Source organism: Poeciliopsis prolifica, unplaced genomic scaffold (genome assembly GCF_027474105.1).
Source record: "Poeciliopsis prolifica strain line A6 unplaced genomic scaffold, Auburn_PproV2 SCAFFOLD002, whole genome shotgun sequence".
In the NCBI taxonomy this organism is placed as follows: Eukaryota; Metazoa; Chordata; class Actinopteri; order Cyprinodontiformes; family Poeciliidae; genus Poeciliopsis; species Poeciliopsis prolifica.
The window spans coordinates 17,510,738-17,538,342 of record NW_026562377.1 but is presented as its reverse complement, the minus strand read 5'-3'; the positions used below and the strand labels follow the sequence as shown (position 1 = coordinate 17,538,342).

At 37.9% G+C, this 27,605-nt stretch overlaps 1 protein-coding gene and 1 long non-coding RNA gene across 2 annotated transcripts in view; both read left to right on the top strand.

Annotated features, from left to right (window-relative positions):
* The window catches only part of sema6bb (sema domain, transmembrane domain (TM), and cytoplasmic domain, (semaphorin) 6Bb), a 169,867-nt gene that overhangs the window by 62,377 nt on the left and 79,885 nt on the right, over positions 1-27,605 (top strand). The window contains exons 2-3 of the mRNA XM_055047752.1: positions 15,311-15,438; positions 18,602-18,716. Coding sequence (XP_054903727.1) covers positions 15,330-15,438; positions 18,602-18,716 — 224 coding nt within the window. The 5' untranslated portion in view covers positions 15,311-15,329. The remainder of the gene's footprint in view (positions 1-15,310; positions 15,439-18,601; positions 18,717-27,605) is intronic.
* On the top strand, positions 19,364-20,313 carry LOC129371258 (uncharacterized). The gene is made up of 2 exons (XR_008607136.1): positions 19,364-19,616; positions 19,987-20,313. It is a non-coding gene; the product is annotated as an uncharacterized LOC129371258 (long non-coding RNA).

Here is a 27,605-nt window from a genome sequence, read left to right as displayed (position 1 = left end):
AAAGGCTTTAATGGATTCAGCTGAACATATTGGCTGTGACTACAGCTCAGTATGGCCCTATTGATTGGTTTAAATTCAGTGATGGGTCACAAACAAACAGCAGGAAGACGCATGACTGATCCTATGATGTTCCAGTGCCAATCCAACTTTGTGTTATTATTATTATTATTCCTAGAAACTAAAAAGTTTTGCTTTCTTTTGTCCTGAAACAGAGATTAAAAGTGAAGTCAACAGCTTAAAAGGTTTAAACTTTGTTGTCATGCCCCAGAACCAGAGCTGGCAGAATGGCTCTATCACAGAAAGAATATATATTTTGGTCATGATTACAATCCTAAATAGTTGCAAGTAAGTTTTGAAAAATATTGGAACAACTATAAATTCGCTTGAAAATTATTTTTCACAATACCTTAGTTGTTAAATCCTCCCATTATCAAATCATTCATCCAAAAGAAATTAACCAATTTATTCTTCAACAGTCTCTGGAAAACAAAAGATTAAATTGAAAAAAGTCACATAGGCTAATTTAGTATCTTGAAGTAATTCCATGAATTATAAATAATACCATTTAAAATGGGTAAAATAAATCTATAATGCTCACACTGGGAAACACTAAGCAACTGAAAGTTTCTATGCATGCTTTTAAATTATATCAAAATAACAAACATTTCTGTGGGCTTTATGTGGTTTTTCTGATGTCTTGGAGTCAAAATTGTTCCTGTGATGAAAACACAGAGAACTGGTTCCATCACTAATGGTGCCCGAACCAGTATAGTTGATCACAAATATTAGTAAATAGACAGTCGAACATGTATACAATGTTTGACTGTGTAAATAGACAGTCGAACAGTGGCGGTTACTTTTCATTCTCCTTTCACATAAAGTGCATTTTCTAAAATTACAGAGCCTGCACAATTATTTGGCAATATGGCAAATTTGCAGTCTACAACGTTATCAAAGCCCAGACCTGTTTAACACACACAGAAAATTGTTGTGTATTGTCTTTTTCAAAGAGAGGTGGTTGTTTCTGTAAAAATCACACTGCTACAAAATGCTGACTTACACAAAAAAGGAGCACCCACAACTTCTCAACAAATTAGCTGAGAAATCTGTGAAGTTGGTGTTGAAGCTTAGGAGGTGGACTACATGGAATCATGTGACTGAAGTTGCTTACAGATCAAGGACTTCTTAAATGAGAACAAAGCATCTTCCAGGTCCTCTGTGCTTTAACATTTATATTTAACCTCATAATCGGACTATTCAACAGAGTTTTACGGTCTGCAGTTTGCATCTCATTGGTTCATTAAAAAGAGAGAACCAGCAGCTGTTCAACAAAGGAAAAAAAACAACTTTCAGGAATCACAAGAACCCAGATAGAAAGCATTGCACTCATCATTTGTCAGAGGTGAATCCTTTGTTTATGTCTCTGTAGCATTCTGCATGTAGAAAATTGTTTTTCATAAAGCTATTACCAAAAACTCCAACACATTGTACTAATGAGCACAACTCATCCCGGCACTGTCTGCAGATTGTTTTCATCTTTCCTCCTTCCTCCACAAAATGTGTTTCTGTCTGCCACCCTATGCCTCCTCTGGTTGCCACTTGTTGTTATTATAATAAATCTGCCTCTCCTCTTGATTCTCAACCAAAAAGGTCAAACAGTCTCTGGACAGGAACATATTGACCTATTAAGTTACCTCTGCATTATGCATTTATTCAGGATAATGCATAATGTCCTCGGGGAACATCTAGCCGAATAATCACATCAAGAGGGGTCCTGTTATTCTCCAGAACCTCTTATTGGCATTAGCAGGGTTTCTGTATTATTTATAACCATGCTAAGGATTATCGCCCTGTGTGTTTTCCCCTCACGGACTTCATGGAGCCTCTGGCCGGTGATGAATGGAGTCGCTTTTAGCCTCCTGTCGGTCTTGGAGTGTGTTTTCTTTTCATTTTTAGTGCAGTGTAACTTGGTTCCTCCTACAAAGATGGTTTGAGTATGATTTATTGACTCTGCCCTGATCTCTGTCCCACTAATGACTGCTGTAAACTGGAGGGAAGTCAAAGGTCACAACTATCTCTCCTGTTGAGATGTAACATGATGTTTCTGCTCGTTTCAAGAATTGTTTTGATGATCAAAGGCATTCTCTCATTAAGTCCCAAGTTCCCCTGTGAAGATATTTAGCACACAGCAAAAGAAGACAGATGTGTTCTCAAGTCTCAAAATACTCCAGTTACTTTAGGGAAGTAAATGCGTCACAACGAAGCATGTAGCTGGTAAGATGCAATTACGCTTTAGAAAATAATCTTCACAATGCTGAGAATGGACAGGCAAGTCGTACAGTGATGGTAGGTGATTTAAATGCATTGCATCATGAAAGGTTTAAGAAATTATAATAATCTGCTGTAAGTGAGTCATGTTGAGGATATCGACCTGCATAGATAACCAATTGGTGCCTTTGTTTGTTTGGTTTCAAATATGATTTGTTTTTTAAGTTAGGCACTTAAAGCCCTAATTTTGTAATGACTTGGCAAAACAGCAAATACTCCATAAAATGTATCCATAAATGTTCATTTTCTTAAATATTCAGTTATATGAATTTCTTCAAAAGTGATATTCTTCCCAGTGAAACCATGTGAAGTCATGCATTTAGCTTTTGCTTTTGTGTGTGAAACGTCTGACCCAATACTCCCCAGTTAAGAAATCTGGTTCAAAATTGAGTCGTGACAGTATTAGATTTTAAAGCATTGATGATCTTTTTTCTTGAATTGGGTAAAACAATCTGAGATGTTGTTGAATTTCTTATATTTATTTATTTACTGCTGCAGTACTCTTACTCTCTGAGCTCATTGTTTCTCCTACGTAGCCGCAGATAAGCGCATTTAAATAAATTTTGGACACAAAACTGTTTGATCACATTAATATGTAGGAATATATTAATCTTCTGTATTTGACACAAATATAACTTTATTGCAGTTATAATCCTTCAAAATTGACGTGTTCTCTAGCAGCGCTCAACCACCACATCTCACAATACTGTTTTATCAAAAGAGTAAGCAAAGCGCTGAGAGAGATGAAAAAGATTTATTATACCCTTCATCTTCAAGCTCGTCTTGTATTTAGTGTCAAACGATCAATTTTTGCTGCACATTCAGTTTGGCCACAGTTTTTGTAGAGTAAATTAATTTTCCTATTCCCTCTTGGATATTAATTCAAACCCAATCAGGCATCAAAAACTTTTATAAGGGAGATGATTAGCGCACACTAACATCTGCAGAGCTTATTATATAAACTACAACTCTCCTAAGAACGAGTCCATGCAGCATCAGTGATGATGGAGAATCGTGATAACATGCCGAAGGTGGCATGACGGAAACCGAAGGTTTTTAAAGAAATGGAGACTAATTTTAAGGTGTCAGATATGTCTAGGTGAAATTTTTAGATGCATGTAGGATTTTCAAAACAGCTTAATGGCACATAGTTACTTAATTGTGTTGTAAATTCCACTATGTGCCTGGAAAATAAATAGTACTCGCCTTTAAAATCCGACTGACCTGGATCCCTGCAGTCTTACATTCCTCCTAGTAAAGTTCATATAAATTTGGGACTGCATGGAAACGGTTCAACACAGTCGCAATTCCTCATAAGGAAAGGTATGTGGAATATTAAAACATTAAAGTGGAACAAGACAACTCTGATGATAAAAAGGTGTATGCTTTTCAAAGAGCCTTCCTGAAACTCAGACCTATAATTAACCTGGATATATTGTCAGGCAGCACTATTGAATCTTTGTTCTGGCTCTGTTGGATTGTGACGAAAGTTGTCTTCCTCTTTTTGTCCTTGCTGCTGCAATTTGGAGGAGTGTGACGGTTAATAACAGGGACACAATTTCATGTGGAGCTTTGGCAATATTCAAATATATCCAATAAACAATAAGCTCTCACAAGTGTTACATTAGCACTCTTTAATCTGGCACTCTGGTATCAGCCTTCTTTTCACATCTTCAAGGGACCTTATCTGCATCTGTGAGAGGAAGAGTTTATCTTATACCAGCTTCATCCTTTAATCCCTACTCTTACAGTTCATTTCAAAGGTACCCCTTGGTTTACAAGACAACTATTAGTTGTGCACTAAACAACTCGGGTCTCTAAAAAATTGCAATGCAGTGCAAACACAAGAATTGTAATTGCGTAAAATTGTAGATGTTTGGGACATAAAGCCCTGATATAAAGACTCCCACCACTGTTACCTCTACACAAATTGAAGAAGAAAAAAGAAACACACATACAAACACAACATAAAAATGAAGAAACAGGCTGAGGCACACTGAATATAAAGACAAGCTACTCCAAACAGAGACATGTCATGATTGAAACTTAACTGTACACAAAGATGATGAGACAAAGAAAAAAGCCCAGAAATCAAAGTCCACTGAACAATATACAAAGACCCTATCAGCAGTAGCCAGAAAATAATGATGTGGTAGAGTCTCAGGATTTAATAACAGCAAAACGGGGAAAAGAGATGAATTTCTGTTTTGTTACCAAGGCCGAACATCTTTCTCACAAAATGTGTCTTTGCTATTTCTCCATGCATGGGAAAATAAACATTCTGTGCAAAAAGGTCACTCTTCATCCTTCATTTACCATCCAGTCCTCCCTTTCTCCCTCTCTCCTTCCTGCTCTCTCCCCTCACACGCTGTCTCTCACTTTAAATATGTGTGATGTTACTAAGGCTCCAGGATTTCATGCTGATGTAAATTTCTAGTAAACAGACCTCAGGTCACTCAAGTGCCAGGCAAAAGGGATGAAATTGTGTGTTGATAACTTGGCGTTGGAGGGAATTCCTAGATGTTTTTTTCTTTTTTTCACACTTGGCCCTGAGAGAGATGGAGGGAGACGATTATGGTTTAACTTAAGGGAAGACACAATGCCCAGAAGAAAAGTTTGCTTGTACTGCTTTATAGTGCAGGACAAATATGCGTTTTATGCAACTTATTCCGTTGACAGAAGAAAGAATATTTACTCAGGTTAAATACAGAAAAGCCCAAACATTCACATGGAAGAACTATTACTTTAAATCTCCTGAACAGTTGCTGTTTTGGAGCAGATTGTTTTTTCTGATTTTTGTATTTATTCCTACTCGGTGTGTGGGTGCATTTCACCCATTCAAAACATGGCACAGATTCAATTCATATCCAGTTATGCAGAGTCAAATTTGGCTCAAATTCAACCCGGATCTTTCCGATGAAACCAATAAAACCCAACCGCACTGTGAGATTCATGTCCAATTAGATAAAAGCCAACCATGTCCTCTTTGTAATATATTCCACTCAAATTGAGTTGATCATCTTATGCCAATTCGTAAAGAGTTATTTATCCAAGGAAGGTGAGCCAGTTGCATAAAGTCGCTGCCGTTGCAGCCCTTCTTCATCCGGACCAAGCATCTGGTGACAGTGGAGAAGAATGATTCCCTTCTGACTGCCTTCCTGAAACATTTTTTTGCTGCATTAAACAACAGACATCACCAAATATATCACAGGTATAGAGATGCTCGATACATGGTACTTAAATTATTATATTGATATTTATTGCAACCTAAGTAGGTATTTGCTATGCTGATGTTGCATACAGGGATAGTGCCGTCACCACGAATGACCTCTAAATACATAGATATGTATAGTGTCATCATATTGTGATGAACTGCTTATAGATGAGAGCTTTGATGACTCTCTTGGTTAAGAATAGTTTTTTTTTTTTTTTTACCATTTTTCCAAGAGGTCTCTCTCTTCTACAGCATGCATTCTCAAGAGAAAAACAAATGTTTTGTAATTAAAGCCTGTCTGAGGGTAAAAAAACAAGTCAAATATAGTAGATTGCAAGCCACTCGTTCCTTTAACAGTCATAACAATGTAATTTAAGTCATCTGTCAACGTGATTGCCAGTTTTTCTTGCTCCACGCTGTTATTTCTCATGCAAGATTTTCACGGAGGCCTTGCTAAGTGCAAGCATTACCAACAAGATCCAGTAACAGTTCACTTAACGTCTGAAAATAGAGTAAAACAAAGGTCTCCTCGCTGTCTTTCTTTATGCTCCTCAGTGAACAGAGAGCTGATGTCAGGCGGTATTAGATTTCTCCCAGTTTTGTCCATTAATCAAAGCGGAGACGTGCTGTCTTCTTAAAGTAAAACTGAACACGCTTGGATTGAAAAACTGACCTTGAAAAACTTGGGGGCAATGCAATCAGTAAACAAAAATCTACAAATCTTTGTATTAAAGTTTTAATATATGCAAAAATGAACAGATTTATAATGTTGATTCATTGGCGACATCATTCTGGAAGACGGTAACATCAACAATATTGTTGAGATTTATTTCCACGGATAAATATTGCGATTCCTTTCCTCCGACAGGAAGTTTTTGATTTACCCCAGCAATTATTTAAATATACAGTCACTGACTACACAAGAAGTACACGTTGGATAAGCTGCATACCAGGCGAGTGATGAGCTTGAAGGTTCTCGCTGCTTCTGCTCTTGGCTCCCGGTGCAGATAAATCTGGCAGCGCACGAGTCCTGTTGGCTCCAAACTCTTCCTCTTCTGAGTCTTTGCCTTTCTGTCTCTCTCATTCCACACATATTTTGGCTTTCCCCTCTGTATATCCGGTGTGACTCCTTCTCTCTGTTTGGATAGCTGGCTTCTCATATTTCACTTTGATTGTACTTTATTTCTCCTTGTGTTGTGTCCTCCTCCACTTTTCTCACCCCCCGATCTTTTGTGGTGGTGTTTGTTTTAATGTAAGTCCTAAATCCCTGTTCCCAGGCTTATTTTTACACCTTTTTATCCCCGTTCATCATCTTCTCCCCGCAGTTTCTTGTGTCATTGCCGAATAAAGGAGATCCGAGGAGCATTGGGCTTTCACCTGTCATTGATTTTACTCAGTCCATAAAGCAGCCTCTCCCGTCTCTCTAATAAGATGATTAGCCCAGTCTGCTGGAAATCTATGAGCTGTCTTTTAGTCCACATGGAGAAAGTAGAACAATCATAAAACTGCTCACATAACATCCTTCCTCGTGTTTCTGCACAGTTTCATGTTCAGAAACCTGAAGGTCATCAGTGTGTCCCACTCCCCAGCCTGCTGGGAACTGTAGTTTATAGGGTTTTTGTTGTTGCTGTTGTAATAAAAGTTACTAAGCAGTAATAGGCCTTGTCTGTCTTGACCTCAGTTCAATATATTTTTAATTGTCCATAGAGCATGACTTTTTAAGGTGAGCTGGACTTGAAGTTAAGATAGGGGTCCTATCCTCCGCTTGTGAAGCTTTGTACCTGCTGGTTTAATTCTCTTTTTTATGAACCACATTTTATTATGTTACGTAACACTCGAACCAAACTTTTAAACAAACAACTGAACACAGAACTAAAATAGATCAGATGCAGCAAATACATCAACTCAACTCAATTTCAGTGAAGTTGAACTTTCAACTAAATTATGCATACTTTTTGATTAATTCTAGTTATCAAACAACATGATAAGCTCAGTTAATTACTCAAAGTTGCTTAAAAAGTTTCTTTCTAAGGAAACCTGGAAGATTGCATTGAGTCATAGACATCAGATAAAGGTCAAAATCTCCTCTGATTTTTTTACGCTTTTCTTTCGTCGGCTCTAAGAGTCCGGTTGTTCATGAATGAATCATAAATGCTGCGCTAATTGTTGCGCATATACTTTGATTACACCTGTTCCAGAAATTAATGCAATTCCAAGGTTGTGGATCTCACTATGAGAAAATCTATCAAAACTCTGATTATATGGCGGAGCACATGACCACAGATCAATAAAAAAATTATTATTTGTCAAGCAATTCCCGGATGATCAGAACTGTCCAAGATACAAACTTCAATCTCCAAGATCAAAGCTTTTTTTCAACGTATTGTAACTTTGACATTAGTATAGAGTATAATATAGTACATAGATGGGAGAATCAGTTAAAACAATACAATGCAGTTTTTATATCCTGGAAAAACTGTGTGCGATCTAATTGGATTACTACCAGGGTGAGACAAAAGTGTTAAATTATGAACTTGAGAAAAAGTAGTGATGAACATCACGCTTCATTATAGAAGCGTGATAGTCTGTTAAATGTTCCAGTTAAGTGAATATGCATTTTAATAAAAAGAGCTTTTTTTAGACTGACCAGGATTTATCTAGTTTTGTTTGTTTTCATATGGAGTATGAAGCTTTTGAGCCTAATCTTTACATAAAAGTGATTTCGGCAAAATCAACAGAAAGTTATTTCTGCCCTGTACAGGGAATGTTTCAAAAATTTTCTGAATTAGAATGATGTCTAAATAGTTTTTCATCTTGCCAGTAACAAACTTTGTGGCGCTTTCCTCTTGGTACAACAGGTAAATAGCTATAAAATTCTGGAAAGAATCTGAAAAAGGACACATCATAACAAGGTTTTACAATGTAGCAAAAAACCTTTTCAAAATGAAGACGTGCACGACTTTGCCTTTCTGATGCAGAGTCCACGGATTGTGAACAAGTTTGTGTATGTGATTTAAAGTTAGAAGTTATTAGCCAAAATGTGTGGAGCCTAACAAAAGTCCTAAATATTGGTGCGCAGTGGAGAATGTTTGTATCTGATTAGCTTTGTAGGTGAGGTATTCAGCTTCCGGGAGAATATCAGGTTGTTTCTGCTTGAGGGAGCAGCATGAGTTTCATTTTGGGAAAATAATAACAAAAAAAAGTAAGCAGTTACGTTGTACTACGCTGTGTTGCAGTCATGAAAAAGCTGCCACTTTTCAATCAAGATCTCTTCCCTCGTTGGGTTCTGTTTGCTAATAAAACCAGGATTTCTATATAGCATTAACCATTTTTACTAGCGAAATTACAAACTACATTAAAGCATTAAATAAAATGGACGACTTGGAGCGTAGATGTCTTTGAAAATGCTTCCACTCAGATCTTCACAAAATTCACAGAAACCAAAGAATGAGTGAAGTTTTTAAAATTTGAAACCTGCACTAATTATGCAAATGATCTGCTTGGAAGTGCAAGAAGTTGTAAGCCGAGGAAAGCTTCACTTAATTATCGTCTTATCAAAGTAGGATTGCTAACATGTGGTGACACACTCTCATTTCATCATCCAGCAGCAATGACACAATTTATTAATTCTGTTCTTAATGAATATCACTTTTGGTTTGCTCTCAGTTTATGTTTTTGGTAAAATGTCTGTCACTTCACCCACTCAATACGAGACGCATTGTTCTGACCTGCTAGCATTTGTGCCAAACATAAAATGTACAACCTTTTCCTCAAAGCTTTTCCACTGAAATAGTAGACGTCTGCAGCTGGTAAGGCTTTCACAATTTTCTGCCAGACAAACTCAGAACTAATGTTGAACCTTAAAGACTGGCAGCTCAAGCAAGTTAATTTATGAGTTTAAGTGCAGAATTGGAGTTCAATTTGTGGATTGTCCCCTTTAACAGTACACCTTTTTTTTTTGTTCCTGTGAGCTCTTGTTTTTATGGAGCATATGCTAACCTTAATGATGCCAGTTGTAATAGTTATGAAATCCACAGAAGAAATAGCAGACTTTTGTTTCCTGTGAACAGAGGGGAAAAAAGACACTTTGCACTGTAGAATAGTGATAAAAGGATTTGATTGGAAATGGAGGATGTTTACATTCATATTTCTTCTGCACAGGCTTTCTGAAGCAAGGCGGCAAGTGTGAAAAGGGATTATATTATGCACTATTGCATTCTGATACCTTTGCATTATAATTGAAACCATCCTATTAAATATTTTAATCAAAAATTCCCCAACCTACACCACCCTACATTTCCCCCATTAATTTGGCTGGATTTCATTACCAGGTTCCTATATCTAGGACATGCATAATCTTGGCTTTCTTTAAACCCCCTTTTTAGTCCATTTTTTTCTTCCTCTTTTTTTTCTCTTTCTTTTGCGAGTCCCTCACAGCGGTGTTACAAAAATACATCATCAAATCTGAGGGTTAAGGCACAGTCAGAGCCAAACCGCTGCATAACGAGATGGTGCTGAAATCTGAAAAAAAAAAAGACTGAAAGAGAAGAGAAAGCAGGAGACACCATGGCAACTGTAATAAGTAACAAAAACATTTCAGAGCTTATCAGTGTCTTCATTTGATGATGATGTGTTTCTTTTTTCATGCAAAGCACCCAGACCTGTGAAATACAGGGTCACCGTCTGTAAGCGGCGTCTAATTTAACACCGAAGACATTCTTCAATCCAATTATTTTCATTCTTCCGATATAGCTTTGTGCTTTAACCTGACTTGACTGTGTCTCCATTGAGGTTTTGCTTAATAGAGTAGACATTATAGATTTTTCAGCTAATTTGTAATGTAAATCAGCAGAAATGAGGAAGAATTTCACTCAGTGGTACTTAATGATCTCTAATGACTAGGGGGTCACAAATGGCTTAAACACAAAAAATATTTTCAATTTTGTACTGAACTAAATTGAAATAACTGATCTTTGTTTGTCCTTTGAGAGGGCATGTCCTGTTTCAAATCTAAATATTAGTTTGGGGTCCTGATCGCTGCCTTCTTGATTGATTGATTGTGGCTGACTGTAATAAACCTCTGATCTTGGTTGTTGCAGGCGTGTCACCTCCTGTCCTGCATGTTTTAGATATTTCCCTTTCCTAAAATAGTTAAATAGCTGAATTATGTTCTGTTCTGCACGGGTCTCCTGATTACGATTGATTTGATTCAAGTGTGTTAAATCAAAGTACAATCTAAGGCATGCAGAACATCAGTTCCCAGGAACGGGAGCATTTCAGAAAGTGTTGCTTGCATTTTCTAATTGAAATAGTTCAAACTAAACAATGTAAACTAAATAAGTTGGTATTTATCAAGGTGGTAGCGAAAGAGCTCCTAAAATGAGGCACTTTGTGGAAAACTAAGCAGAAAAGGCTTCAACGGGCAGCAGTAAGGTAAAAAGGATCAAAGCATTGGTGACTTACGGTGTGTTGTGTGTGAGTATCTGTAATAAATATTTCAGATGTAGAATTAAGAATTGGTTTTGGCAAATGCTAAATATTAAATACCCCTTGGTATAGGGAGGATCACATCCCTATTGTGGCATCTTGTGCTCCTGCTGGTTCATTTTTATGTTGCAGCTCAAGTTATGCTCGACAATCAGTTGTTTGCGATTTATTTTAATAACATCAAGCAGTAACTTGGCAACCTGGCAAGTCTTGTAAATGAAGGCCTTCCCTGACTGCATGTTAAAGCCCTGAAAACAAAATCTCTCCTCAGTTACTCCAACTGTGCATTTACCTCCGACAGCGTCTTTTTTCTGCTAATATTTTCCATGTCCTTGAAGCTCATATTGTGTGCCAACTTCCATATGAACAACAACAACAAAAAAACGTGCTGACCTTTATAGTTTGAACACAGAGGTTTGTGGCACCCAGATGTTCAATTAAGAGTTTTACTTCAAATGTTAAATTGGAGCCACAATGTGCCTTGTCCAGTGTTTATAATATGCTGAAATACAGCTTTTATCTTGCATAGATGGCTCTGAATAGACTTGCCTGGTGCTGTTTGTCATAATTACAGTTTTACACATACACATGCACACTGAATATCTCCCTCCTGCATTTGGTTTATGACTTGTGTATCTACTTATTCTGCTGGCCCGCGAAATACTATAGCCCAGGGTGTCTAATTATACTAATCGAATGCATACTGCCTGACATTTAGTCATACATTTTTAATAGGTGAAACAAAAGATTCTCTGATTGGATATACTATCTCTCTGACTCTTCATCTTCTCTTTGTGGGTGTCTTATTCAGTCTCACTTATCTCTCTCTAAATCTATCACTTTCAAGCCAATGACTTCCTTTCTTCTCGGTGTGACTCTTTAACCTTCACCTCCTGTAATTTTGCTTGTGGGTGTTGAGTAATTAGCATGCCTCCCACTTTTATTCTGGTGTCAGTCCAGGGAATTTGAGAAATGTCCCATAAAGATTATGTGTCTTGATAAGGTTATGTCTGTGACTCCATTAAAGAGATGGGCTGCACAATGACTGTTTGTTTCCTCCGGGGAAGACTAAGAGCATGTGCGAAAGAAACTTAAAAAAATGACCTCGGATGGAAAGCACATTTCAGCAGTGGAGAAAGCTTTTATAGTCTTTACTTAGATAAAAGAAGGAACATTGCGAGAGGTGAGTCTTGCAGTTAAAGTAAGTGAAAAATATATATTGTCTGATCAGGCGTTTTTAAAAGAAGTTTAAAAACAAAAAAAGTTGATGTTGTATCCATCATAACCCACAAATTTTTTCTTCTTATGCTTTTTATTTAGTAGTTTTATTCATTCTGTCACTGGTGAATCATTAATACTGCACGTATTTATATTATTAGTCCACAAAAAGATATTATGCATGTACAAAGTATTCTTGAACTGATTTAGTAGATATAAAAACTTAATTTACTGAATTTATGATCACTTTTTTTTCATGGAGTAGGACATCTGTAAGTTTCACTAATAAGCTGGAAATGGTTGACTGTGTTAGAGGTTTCTTGTGTTTAAAAAAGGTTTATTAACAGCATTTTTCAAATAAGGATTCTATTGATAGCTTATCTGACAAACCAGATGCATGGAGATACTTCATGCCATCTAAGCAAGTATCTATGCAAGCTGTTTGTAACATCAAGGTAACTTCAGAAGCTTAATTTGCTTGTCATTTGATTCGTCAGGTTGCAAAATAAACACATATTTCAATATAAACCTTTAATTTGATTGTGCTCGAAACCATTAACCATTAAACTATTTAGCCAGAAAATTGCATTTAACAAAACAATGAATGAAGCTAGTGGTAAACAAAAAACAAAAAGTAATGGAAAATAAAGATCAGCTAGTGTCATATATGAAACTCTTGTTTAAAGTATTTGACTTTTCCATCCAACATCTGCTTCCTTATTACATCTTTCTTTGACCATCCATAAACAGTAGCTAATGGGGATCATTGCTGGGAATTGAGACAGACCTAAGGAAAAGCAACAAACAAAGCTGCATCATTTTACAGTCAGCACAGATAACGTCAGGAGCTACAAAAATTGTCTGTTGCCACCTAAAACCTACTTGAAGCAGCCAGTATAGGATGATGTTTGGTCTAAATCCCTTTTCCGCTGTTACAAATGGGAATCTTAAAGCCAGGCAAGATTTAATTATTTTTTCTTTTATGGCTGTGATTTTTTTGACTCTAGCTGGAATTCTGCAGCAGGGCAGAAAAAATAAAGCAGCCACTGCTTGTATATTTGTTATGTGAAAGAATGTGCTAGCACTGTTCAGTGACCTTGCAGATGCTTTCATTGTTGCAGGCTTTCTATCTTACAGCTGCTGAGGTCCATTGATTGTGACCTACAGATTTGATAACCACTAATGCATTTTTTTTCTCTATTCAGTAATTTTTGTTCTACTTATGTTTCCAGAACTGAATCGACCAAATAAAAAACTTTTAATGTGTCTCTGGAAAAAGACTTTCTGACTGTACCATTTATTCAAGCGAAAGCCTTCTTTCCCATCCATTGCTGCATGCAAACATGAGGCCTGCCAGCATTAATTTAACGTTAAATCTAATGTAACAAGCAAAAATATTAACACGAACATAATTTTCCTTTGTCATCTTTTTGCTTGGTAAATTACTATTGTATTGATATGAGATTAAATCTTTTGAGAAAAGATTTTGGTGTTTATTTTCACCCAAATAAACAATAGATAGTGTAAAAGAAAAAAAAAACACTACATTACTTTACAGCCTGTGGCAGAAGTACTAATAGATTTATTAGGCCATAAATCCATATATTGCATCTACGGCTTAATAAATTCTAATTTTTAATTTTCTTAGCAAAAAAAAAAAAAAAAAAAAACAAGAAAAAAAAAGATGAGAATAATTATTTCCATGAATGACCAGTACAGTTAGTGAGACCTTAGTGATCTCCTCAGTAATTGGCTTTAGAGACAAATTAAGGATTAGGATAGAAGAGGAACAGAACTTAATGTTTGTGGCAAAATTTCATCTGAAATTATCTAAATATTTTGTAAATCATCATGATTTTACCTTTGAATGTAAACCTTTTCATAAGGCGATTACACCTTTTGGGTTCAGCAACTCTCCAAGTTATCCACAGTTCAGTTATTTGCATAGGTTCACACAATGCACATCTGTGACCACAGTGAAATGCCTCTGCATTTTGCATAAAGAAATTCAGCTTTGGCTATTCAAATTGTGAGATGTTGCAATTGTGCACGACTGTAAGAAATGTTTTGCGTTTCCAGTGGTTGGAATGGAGACTTTTAAATCTTATTACTTGATGAGAGAAGGAGTGCTCATTTTCAGGATTCTTCAAATTACTGTGTGTGCAGTTTAAGTGAAAACACAATTTGGTGCCAGCAGTGGATGATAGACCTGACACATACTTAAAGATGAGTCAGTAACAGCTTGACAAAGTGCCTTTTGGAAACACTTTGAGTCACACATGTGCTTTTGAAGCAAAATTGCAGTATCAGGATGTAGAGGCTGTGGTCAGCCACTTTATATCCTTTGAGGTTTGTGGCTCAAGTCAGTAGCAATCCCAGAAGCTTTTCTCCAAAGAGGCAGAGCTATCTAGTTATTTTCTAGATTGATAGTGGATGGTAGCTTCATTTAGGCATCATTTGTATTTCCACATGAATTACATTGCAGAACCTATATGCACCTCAGTGCTGCTTGATTTAAAAATAAATAAATAAATAAAAACACCATCAGTTTAAGCCACTCTGGCAGAGGGGTGATTTGTGTCGCTGGAAGGCATTTAATTTAAGTAACCCACCTCTTCTCTCCCCTTCTCGGTCGCTTTCATATCCTAGATAATGCCTGACGTCTGGAGTGCTTCACTCACTCTGCTCCTTTGGAGATTTGGTTTCATCCATGTAAATGGCATTTCTCCCTCCAACCCCCTTTCTCACCCGAGATCTTTAGCCACTCCTCTGCTCTCATGTGTCTTACTCAAAGGTTTCAGATGTGTCATATTGGTGTGATGTTTGATGCCACAGTGATCAGGCTGCTTTCAGAGCTGACTAGACTAGTTCCACCACAGAGGATGTCTTGATCCCCGAGTTGGAGTGGCCACTTATCTCCCTGCACATCTCAGCATGGAGATAGAGGAGCTTTGGGAGTACAAAAAAAAAAGAAGTGTCAGCACGGAGAACCAGCCTGACTGTGCAGTAGCTCAGTGTTGTGTTTTACTCATTTATTTAATTTATTTTCGTATTTGTTCCCAGGATCCGCAGTTGTGTTGCGATGGTGGCAGGGACCTCTCACTCCTTGTTCCTGATGTGTTGGATCCTCCGAACAGCCAGCCTGGCGTTCCCAGAGGAACCCGGACCCCTGAACTTCATCCCCACTGAAGGTAATGACCTCCTGGCTTTTCTGTCTTGTAGACTCTTATTCCCTTGTGTGCCCTCCCTCACAAGACACAAAGTGAGAAGCTCTGGACTGCAGCCAAACATGCATGGTGATGAATAGAGGGGGGTAGGAGTACGAAGAACGGTCGTGGTGTAGGTCATGCAGGTCACAGAGGCTCTCACACGAAGGGTGTTGACTGCTGTCCAGGTCAGGTGATTTGGGGCCACGTTCAGTATTGAGACCATGCGTGTAAGAAGGGGTTCTCAGATTCATAGCTTCCCCTCGCCAACATGTGTAGATCCTCAGGAGACGCAGCTCCTTCAGCGCTCAGACTCTGCGTCTCCACAGCAGCGTGGCAGTCTCCAGCGCTGACCAGACTTTGATTGATTATAGTTCGATAATGGTGACTGATGGCTTCCCAACCGAGTCCAGACCCTTCCCAAGCATCAATACAGAGCAGACATTGTCAGGCTACTGAGCTCCACACTGGACCAGCTGAATTATAGTGGGCGGCTTTCATCAACAGCTCACATAAGTCTGAATGAAACGGTCAAAGAGAAACATACATTGTCCACAAAAGAGAGAAAAAGAAAATACACTATTAACTTACAGATTTGGAACCAAACCACCATGACCACGATGCAATTTATCTGAAACAGAAAAGCAACAATGCTGCTAAAATAACATACATTAGTTCTGAAAGTTACAATGAAACATTTGTTTATTTTGTGACAGTCTCTTTTGCTTAAGTCTACCTATCTTTGTGTAGTAACACCAGGAAAGCACATTTTGACATTAGGTGATTAAAAAGCCAAGCTTTCTGCTCCGATGGTGTTGCATTTATAAGGATAGTTAGCTGCCAAAACAATAAAGGTCTGTGTTTCTTGTTTCTTTATTTCCAAACAGTGAAATCTACATTTTTGTTTATTTTTTACAGTTCTTGAACTAATTTTCAACCATGGTACATGTCGTCCCAGATCTTGCATAAAACAGTACAAAATGAAAGATAATGATAGAAACATGTATGCTATAGCAGTTTCTAACGAAGACATAATCTGAGGTTAGTTAAATGTTGTAGAAACTATTTTCCTTTTGATTGAAATCAGAAACACATATCTTGCTGCTTCTCAATTTTACGTGAGATATAATGTACTTTTCAAGGTTTTGCACAGAAACATATTACGTAATATACGTAACATCTGGGATTATACATCATTTGTAACCTTTAGAAAAAAAATCACTCGTTACATGGATTCTGTTTTGATCAAGAACTATAGCTACATGTGGTGGTTACAGGTGGCAGCATGTTGCGCATTGAGACATTGCAGTCTTCCCAAAGTTATGCCTCCTAATCTTGACCCAATGAAGTAAGTATTAGTAAGTATTAGAAATACATCAGGGTTTGTCTTTTGCAAGTAGAAGTTTACTGTTATCAGGTTTAGGAATGATGTATGCATTCATTGTTATCCCGCCTCATAAGCTACATCCTGGTTGTACCAGGTTGGTCACTCTTTAGTTTCCAAAATTAAGTTTTTATTTTTTAGCATTTATTACTTTTGTTGTCATGCTAGCATCTCGTATTTGTTAACTGCACATCCATGGTGTGAAGCCCCTGGTCCTCTACATTACTAAGGTGCTATGTTGCATTGAGATCTGATTACTCTTTGAGGCTATCTGAGTTCTGTGAACTTATTGTCCTGTTCAATAAATCAGTTTCAGATTAATTGACCATTTTGACTTGGTGCGTTTTCCTGCTGGACGCAGCCATCAGGTGATTGACAATGTGATCTGCAAATATTCTGAGGTCGGCTGTTGTGTTTTAAAGGTACTTGGTACGGAGGAGTCAAAAGTGTGCTAAAACATTTCCCACTATATTACACCACCCAAACTATTGCTACTGAACAATAGACAGATTCATGGCTTAATGCTGTGTCTGACAAATTCAAATTCCAGCCATTCCAGCTGAGTGTTGCAGCTGAAATTCAGATCAGGCTACATTTTTACAATCTATTAGTGTCCAGTTCTGGTGATCTTATCCAAAATGTAGCCAGAGTTTCCTGCTAGTTGAAATAAGCAGCACTCATTATTGCCTCCCGAGGTCATAACACATCTGTTTCAAGGTCTAAGGTGTTTAATGGTGTTATCCATCAATAGTTGTGACAAGAGCTACTGTTGATTTCTATAATCTCAAACCAATCTTCCAATTCTCTTTTCACATCTGGCTATTTTCTCCCTTTCTCCCGTTCTCTGCTCAAATGTTTGTGTGTGAAAATCCCAGCAGATCAGCAATCTGTGAAATATTCAGACCACAACATCTGGCACCGACAACCAGTCAAGTCAAAGTGACTTAAATTCCCTTCATTTTCAATTCAGATTCATTTTCAGGCTTGAAATTCAGTAAACTGTTTTCATAACATTTAGGCGAGCTTACAGTCTTAAAAGCATCATAAGGGTTTGTTTTGCTCAACAATGGATTTCAGTGCATATTAAGTTATATCTAGGCATACAGTTTACACATAAATATAGAAATAAAAACATTTTGCATCAGCAAGTGATACCCATCTTTGTTTGTGATAAGAAATTTTGGTAAACACCTGAAGAAAAAGGATTAAGTGGAAAGGTTAAAAAGATCAAGAGAGATGCGCTGAGTGTAGAGGGGGATATAAAAAAGTAATGATGGTGAAGCAGAGAGATGATGAAAGGATGTCAGATGCAAACTTTCGCTCTGCATCTGAGGTGAAGGTCAAAGCACATAGCTGTACAGATTCTTAACCGTAATCCAACCTATTTAAAAATATCTCCCTTATTCTCTCACATTTTGTGTCTTTTCTTCCTTCATCTCACTACAAACTAACTTTTCCCTTCAACACAAAGAATACAGTGTTCTCTAAAATACAGAAGGTGCTGATGTTTGCACATTTCTTTTTTAATCACCACTGAACAAAACACGGAAACAAAACTGAATCTTGGAGTAAATGAACCATTCCTCTAAAACGAATCACCTGCCCAAGCTAGTAAATGGAAAGACACAATGTTCCATTTCATGATGAATATCTCTTATAAATGCTGAACTTTCAAGCCAAGCCTTTTATTGTTCAGTTTTCATTGGCAAAACTGAATGTTACTTTAAAATCAATTATGTGTTTCTCCCTGTTGTTGACCAATAGTGGTAAGAAGATACCCCGTGTTTCTGGGTCGACCGCACCAAACATGGCTCAGACAAGAGCCTCTGCACATCCAGAGGATCATCCAGGTCAACCGGACGCTCTACATCGGCGCCAGGTACAAGAAATGCCAACACACACACTCACACAGTTCTGTGTGTCCAATAATCAACTGTATTTTACGGTTATACTTGTGAAACCCCTGGGACCTTTGACATACAACACAGTGACTTGGTAAACCTTCGACTCATATTAAACTTTGTTGCATTTCCATCGTGTTACTACGGTGGCCCTGAGGTGCAAACACTACAACATTAACAAAAACACAACAACATTAACGAAAACACAACAACATTAACGAAAACACGACAACATTAACAAAAACACGACAACATTAACAAAAACACGACAACATTAACGAAAACACAACAACATTAACGAAAACACAACAACATTAACAAAAACACGACAACATTAACAAAAACACGACAACATTAAGGAAAACACAACAACATTAACGAAAACACAACAACATTAACAAAAACACAACAACATTAACAAAACACAACAACATTAACGAAAACACAACAACATTAACAAAAACACAACAACATTAACAAAAACACAACAACATTAACGAAAACACAACAACATTAACAAAAACACAACAACATTAACAAAAACACAACAACATTAACAAAAACACAACAACATTAACAAAAACACAACAACATTAACGAAAGCACTACAACATTAACGAAAACACAACGGAAGAGGTAGGTCCCAGTGGGAGACCTAAGAAGTCGCTGATTGGACGACAGGTCGTTTTACTTTTGAACCGGAAGTTATGCTGGAGTGCTTCGTTTGATTGAAAACCTAAGGAAGCGGGAATACAGTCACTTCGCCATGTATTGCCCGAACTGTGGAAAGGAGGTGGTTGAGCCGTCACCAAATTTTTGCAGTAATTGTGGCAAGAGGCTTCAAGAAACTTGTATGGAGGATACTCCACAATGTTCAAGTAAGTTAAAAAGTATAAAGGAAGATTCATATTTCTTATGGATGTAGTAACTTGCTAACGCTACTGGTCTCCAGACCGTGTCCACTGTCATCTAGTTGTTCATTATAAATGCAATTAAAAGTACACAAAGTCGCTATAATACAGCAGAATTGTATTAGCTATATCGTAAGGTACGTTACAGCTTTAGGCACTACTTTTTTAGGATAATTGGTGTCGTTCTGGTTCTGCTGCACTGCGATCAGGCTAGCCGCCTTTTTGGAAGCGAACTCGCACTTAATTATACTTGTGGCAGCTTTACTTCAGTTCGTAATACATATCGTCTGTTTGCATGAATGTGATGTGCGACATTTTTTCTTTGCTTTACTTCTAGCACAACAGACTGTCCCATCCTGCCGTACACCAGCCCTCAGCACCTTCCTTGAATAGAAAAATGAGGAGCGACCAAAGTATTCTCTTGGGAGAAAGGGGTTAAAACAAAAGGTAGAAATGAAAGTTCGGGTAGGTGCTAAATTGGGTTCCCCTGTGTCGGGAGCGATCATTACAGCCAGAGAGACGAATGAGGCGGATCTGACCATTTTCACGTCGCTCCTGATCGATTTCTCGGTAAAACAACTCATATAATCATGTGAAGGTTGTAACATTGAGTTTAATTGGCAGCTGTTGTTTAAAAAATTGTATAATAAATAAATAAACAAGATCTCTGATGCTGTTTTTTGTTATTTTATACGCCAAGAGAATCGCTCTTTTTCCAACGTTTCTCACGTAAGCCTGGCAGAAATAAGTCAGGCACCAAACACAGTTTTCCCAACACGTAGTGTGTATGTAAAGATTTTTGAGAATTTGGAAACAGTTGTTCTTTATTCCCCAAGGTTCGGTAAGGGTAGGAAAGAATGGAGGAAATTATAATCTGGTCCCCCTCCATAATATGGGAACAACTTAATTTACCAGCAAGATTTTTTCTCTGTTTATTCCTCATCATCAACAATAAATCCTGTGATTTTGGTAGAATTTGCTCCTTGTTTGCCAGAGTTATGAGGGGAAAGCCATATATTTTAGGTGACTAAAATAATCTGTTCCCCCTTCAAAACATGGGGACTATTTACCAACAAGTCTTCAACTGTGCTTATTCATCTCTTCATCAACAACAAATTATTTGAAAACATTTCCTCTTTATTTGCCAGAGATATGAGGGGGAACCATATATTTTAGCCACCTGAAATAATGTGTCCCTTCCAAACATGGGAACCAATTAATTTACCAGGAAAATGTTCTCTTCATTTCTCAAAGGTAAGTGGCCTTGGGATTTAAAACTATCTTTCCACAGCTGTCTTATATCACATTATCCTTCTCGAAAAACCATCAATGCACCCTGAGATGGCCAAGCCGAATGGCTTCAGTTTTGTCGTAGCCATCTACATGCTATATGTAATTGGGCCCCGTGGAGGGATACGTGCGTCTTGTAAACCTGCGAGTTCTCAGAGCGATGCCTTGAGGATTCAGCTGCCTCAGCAGTCTCATTACAACATCACGTTTGACACGCAGGTTGTGTTTTAGTTTGAGAACTTGCCACATGGTCCGATAGCCAAATAATTGCCCTGGTCCTCTAAGCTCGGACATAATGACACGTCTCACTTCAGGAAGTGGAGAGTAGTTGCCTCTTCAATGCAGCCCTGCTACTTTCAAATGAGTCTTTACTGAACGCATGCTAACCGACACTTCGTGGTTGGTCTGGAGCATGTCCAGTATCACCTCGTAAGTATGTCCTGACTCAAAATATTTACGAATAACAGTACTAAGGTTTGGATCACTGAGAACATTCTTGTTTTCAGCAATCAAGTTAAAGCCAGAAGAACTTCCGGTTCAAAAGTAAAACGACCTGTCGTCCAATCAGCGACTTCTTAGGTCTCCCACTGGGACCTACCTCTTCCGTTGTGTTTTCGTTAATGTTGTAGTGTTTTCCTTAATGTTGTTGTGTTTTTGTTAATGTTGTCGTGTTTTCGTTAATGTTGTTGTGTTTTTGTTAATGTTGTCGTGTTTTCGTTAATGTTGTTGTGTTTTTGTTAATGTTGTCGTGTTTTCGTTAATGTTGTTGTGTTTTTGTTAATGTTGTCGTGTTTTCGTTAATGTGTTGTGTTTTTGTTAATGTTGTCGTGTTTTTGTTAATGTTGTTGTGTTTTTGTTAATGTTGTCGTGTTTTTGTTAATGTTGTCGTGTTTTCGTTAATGTTGTTGTGTTTTTGTTAATGTTGTCGTGTTTTTGTTAATGTTGTCGTGTTTTTGTTAATGTTGTTGTGTTTTTCTTAATGTTGTAGTGCTTTCCTTAATGTTGTAGTGTTTTGCACCTCAGGGCCACCGTATGTTACAGTTCCAAATTTCTATTCATGTTTATGGGATATTATGTGATTGCACAGCACAAAGTGGTCAATAACTGGAAAGTAAAATGAAGATTACATAAAGTTTCAAATTAGTTTTACAACTTGAAGTTCATAAAACTGTGGCAGCTTGATCTGAACCATTCCTTTGAAGCTCTGGTGATTGTTTTTGACATTTTATTATGCCAGACCCTCTGCCCAATCGCAATACCTTTTGCAAGATTTTTTTGGGGGGATTACTTTTTTGCTCTGTCTATTCTCTAATAAACTGACAAGTTTCTCTTCCCATACTCTAGAAAAGCATTCCCACAGTATGATTCTGCCACCACCAACTTTCACCATGGGCAGGGTTGTGTTCAGTTTAAGTTTTCTGCCACACTTATGCATATGGAAGGAGTCTTCATGGCTGCACAGAAAGCCTTTAGAAAGTTTTTCTGTAAAGACAGTTTTGTGGAGTGTATGACTAACTTTTTGCTGACAAAATATGAAAGCATCCTTTGTCCGGATGAACACAATGGCTTTTTATGTGGCAGAATATGTGCATTACATTCTGCGCTGCTGAGTTGTTTATTTTCACAAGGCTTTACTCTTTGAGTTTTGCTTTTTTTTGGTCTCCTCTTACTTTTCCTGTTTTCACCACCGTCTCGAGTGTGTGACTGCAAGTGTTCTGAAATGTTTCATCAGTTCAAGTCTACAATATCTCTGACATCTGACTGCAAATAAACTTCTAACGCCTTCAAAGAACAGCTGTGTTTACTCCAAGATTAAGTTATGCACAGGTAAAGTTTATTTATCTTATTTTGTGAAAGCCCTTGATTGAACTGGATCTTATTTATGGGGATCGGTAAAGTGGATTTCAAACGCAACGCACTCTGCACTTTTAAGACAATTTATTAAAAACCATTAATCATTTGCCATCAATTTTCCACTTATGTGCTGCTCTATGTTGCTCCTGCTACATTAAAATCCAGTAGTGCACATCAAAGTTTGTTGTTTTAGCAACAAAAATATGAAAAATATGAAAAGGCATGTAGATGTTAAAAAAGATGTAGCTCAAATGTACAGTTTTGTGCATGAAGGTATGTTAAGTATCAGTACCTCATTTATTGGTATTTTATTCCTCACAGTCATTAAGTGTTATTGGATTACCCAAACACTTTAGCATTCTACAGTGTTAGCATTTATGTGAAAGCTTTATGAACTGTTAAATCTTACCCTTAGTTCCACCTCTGCACAGTATCTTGGTCCATCTGATATGAGAAAGCAAAACCATTTTTCTACACTTGTCCAGCTTGCAGAAGCCCATATGCATGAGGTTTCAACCCCACTGAGCCAGGAGACCTACGTTCCTCCCACCTTGTCAGGCAGTGACGAGGTGTGACAAACATGCAGGATTCTAAAGGGCTGTATTTTACCTCCAGTTGTCATCTTTTCCTCACCCCAAGTATGTTAGTTATACTAAAAGGAAAACTCCGGCAATGTTGAGCAAAAGCAGAGTGGCGTTAAGGGGATATTACGTAACATGAAAAAATTGCAGTGTGCAATGTGAACGACTGTAAGTAGGAATAGACAGATAGGTTTAGGGTCTGCATTTTGAGAAATATGTAAAACTGCACTGATTTAATTCCCAATAAAGAAACATAATGGTCACTAACCATTCCTTAGTGACACGGCTCTTAAAGTCACAGCTGTCGTCAGACTCCTCTCACATCCTCACAGTAATAGAAACCTTGCAGCCTTTAAATGTTAAAATACGTGTTAGGAGCCAACTAACCTTTCACACATCTCATAATCTGTCGCAGCCTATCCAGAATAATTGGTGCGGTCCTTTTCGAAAGGACATGCGTCTCAAATCACAAATGCCACTCCTCGTTTACAAAAAATCTGGGCCAGCCCGGGTGCACCTTTTCTTTGACCAACAAATGGCAGGTCAAGTATGTTCTTGTTTTGTCTCAGCGGAATGATGTTCTCCACATGTGTGCAAGTCTGCAGAATGTGCTGATCCTGAGGAGACCGCCGCCAAGGTGGTCAAGACTGAAGGCAAAGGACAAACAGCTCATTGTAGTTCAAACTGCAAAACTACATCTTCAACATCTAAGAAAACAAGCATGAGCTGGACTAAATTTGAATGGATAAATGGTAGTATAAGTCAAACCACAATCCATTTTTTCTGATCAAGAAAAAGAAGTTGGTGTTTTCCAAAACTAAAAAGATGCTGTGGTTGAGGAAAGACCCAGTCCCCAGCCCCCAGCTGGTCCCACCTCACTCCTGGGACATGGTAGTAAATTTATCAAACTATGTAACATGGTTGCAGCCATTCTGTCTGCACTGAGACGGTCCATAAGCTAACGCACGCATGTTTTTAAACAGACTGCTAATAAAACTGTCTGAGGCAGCCAAAGCTACTGCTGTCTGAAGCTCTGTGCTAAAATATAACTAGAACCAGGAACCCTACATTACAAAATGTTCACTGTGATTTACAGCAGTAAATTTTTTTACTAAGCAGGTAATGGGATATCAATGTTTCTACCACGCTCATGATAGTAAAATACTCTACTGCCTCAGCAGCAATAAATATGAGGCAAGAGGGCAAAGGTATAGTAGTTTTTTCTTGAAAAATACCCAGTTACAGATTTGTTCTTTTTTTTGCATTTTGGTCTCTTAATTCAGCCACATCCGTCGATGTTTAGTCATGAAGAGGCTGTTAAAGTTCACACCAAGGCACAGCCTGATTTAAGTACAGACTTTCACTAGATTAATCCGCTTCTTTTTTGTAGCCATTTGTTGCAGGATTTGCTACAAATCACTGTTCTGCTGCATTTATGTGCAAGTCCTGCGGGTGCACATGAACTCAAGGTTGCAAACTGATGACAATACGTTCTCCTTCAAGGATTCATGATTCCACCAATAACAGCACGATATCCAGGTCCTAAGCAGCAAAGCATCATCATTTTTGTTTTTTAGTCCACAGAAGACTTTTGAAACATTTTGGGAAACATTATTAAGGCGCCGTCTTTTGTTTGCTTGTAGATTTTATTTGTTCTTTCTGGTGAGAAGTGGTTTTGGTTTTGGGGCTCCCACATGGGAGCTTTTTTTGCCCAGTCTCTTTCTCACTGTTCAGTCATGACCTCTGACCTTTAATGAGTGAAGTTAGGACTGTGGTGCATCAGATGTTGTTCAAGATGAGCTTTTTGTTGGCTTTTGGTGGCCATCAATGAAATCTCTTAATGTGGTTCACTAGAGTCCTGAAAGCTTAGAGGTTTCTTTGTAACCCCCTTCAAATGGACAGATGTTCACTTTACTTGTCATCTCTTCTAGCATATCTTTGTATTAATTGATGATGTAATACTTTTTGAGATGTTTTTGCCTACTTGATGTTTTTAAGCAGGCTTGCTTTGAGTCATTTTATTATTCTACAAATATGGAAATACCAAGAAAGAGAGATAAAACCGTGACCTATTCATTTTTTTTTTCATTTAAGCTTGAAAGAAACTGATACATGTGTGAATGTGTGTGTATGCCAAGATGGCAACAGAGTGTTAAAATGTATAATGCATATATAAGTATCTGTAGTGGCAGGGTATAGCTGCCAAAAGCTCCCACGGAGTGCACAGCCTGATAAGACGCCCCAATCATCCCTGAGTCCTGTCACTGTTAGCATAGCTGCTCCTGAGACTGCAAGCGGAGCTAAATCCCCGCTGCAAGCACCTGCTGAGAGAAGCTGCCCCTCCCTGCTCTATTTCCAGCTTTCCTAAATGAAATTAAACTATGTATTTGCCTGCTGCCAGGTGGGAGTAAGCACCTTGCTGCGTTAAGCCCTGTTTCATTGCTGTAAAGATGAGCAGCTGTGGATGCTGTGGGCTCCAGCTCTCACTCAGATCCGAAAGGCTAATCCGTGCAAATATTAGCCGCTTTAAAAGTGTTTATATTTGACAATATAATAGGACAAAGCCAACTACTGTTCCAGTTGTGCAATGTCTTTAACTGTGTGTGAGTCTGCTTGAACTGCTGTCTCACTTCCAGGTTGGAGGTCGGTTATTAGCCCACAGACGTTGACCTCAGATGTCAACGGGGGTCCTGCTCTGGTCACAGTCAGGTCAAATGCTTCATGGCACACGGCTACAATGGAACTTGGTTGGTATAAACACTGGAAAGCCAGGAGGTCCCAGCTGGCAGTCTGATGGAGCTGACGGACTAAGCTTTTAAATCAGACAGAAGTGTGTTTGAAAGACAGACTCACACAGGTGATGTGAGGACACCCACATTTTATAGTGTTGAAGTTTAGCAACATGGATGTTTTGCATACAAATGTGTTCTAGCAGGTTTGGCATCACAGTCTGCGCTGAAATTCAGGATGATTTAGATAAAATTATATAATTGAAAGTTTTTCAATAGCATAGTCTTTAAAAACTTTAAATACAGCTTCTCTGACACCAGCAATGCTTATTTTTTTAGTTCCTTCATCATCAAGAAGGTAAAGACGACTGACAAAAGTCATATGGTTGGAGTATGGTTGTCCTCAAACAAGCACACAGTTTTTGTTTACGTGTGTTTGATCATCTAACCCTCTCAAGTATTGTGAATATACTGTATGTATTGTTTTTGTGCTTTTTTTAAAATTAGTTTTTGTTGTTGTTGATAAACTCAGAATAGAAAATTCTGTTTAACAAACAACTCGAGACCTAAAATTTAATGATTTTTGTGATTAATTTTAAACACAACACTGTAAGTCGGTCTAACAGATTCAATCCATCCTTGTTCTATTTATTAGAGGGAATTCTTCTACTAGAAAGTATTTCTGCAGCTCACACACTGAACTGCAGTGCAGCAGCTACTAAAGACAGCAGATCCAAAAAAGAAAAATGTGAGGCTTTAGAGGTCTTGACCTCAGCTCTGCTGCTGTGTGGCTGAGCTATAAGAAGAAGGTTCATGAGGTGGTCAAGTAAAAATTTCGGAAATGCTGACAGTTTATCTGGAGCAAATGTTGACTTTCTAGTACTGAGGTCAGAGGGGTTGATGCCATTAATAATGTGAGACAGGTAATGGGGACATGCATATTATGAATACAAAAACAAGGTCTGACAGAGTGAAATATGAAACTTGGTGTAAAATCATAGACCAAACTAACGAGGATGAGAGCAGCCATGGGCTGCTCCAAGAGGGAAAGCACTCCCTACCTGGGCTTAACTAAACATCTGGTTAATAGCCTCTAAATACATAAATACTCAACGGTTCAACAAGAGGGCTTTAAGAAATTATCCTGCAGTACCTATGTTGTAGTTAATCTTGGTAGGACTGGTTTAATTTTCTTAAAGACTAAGATAAGGAGTTTCAGGGCATGTTCTATAAAGTCCTTTTGGCCAGGAAATACTGAATTACCTTCCTGAAAAGGGAGATTGCTCTCTACTACAATTTATTTCTAAGATGTCTTTTAAACAAATGCTCACAGTCTTTCTAACTGAGATTCAATTACCAAACAACTTAGGTGAGTCATTTGAATCCCTGCTCACGTAATGTAGTAAATTTTTGCTCCTTTAGAAACTCACCTTTATGATCGCTGTAAAGAGAGCATCCATTCTTACTTAAATTGTATTTTTTAATTTTTTTTTTTTATCAAA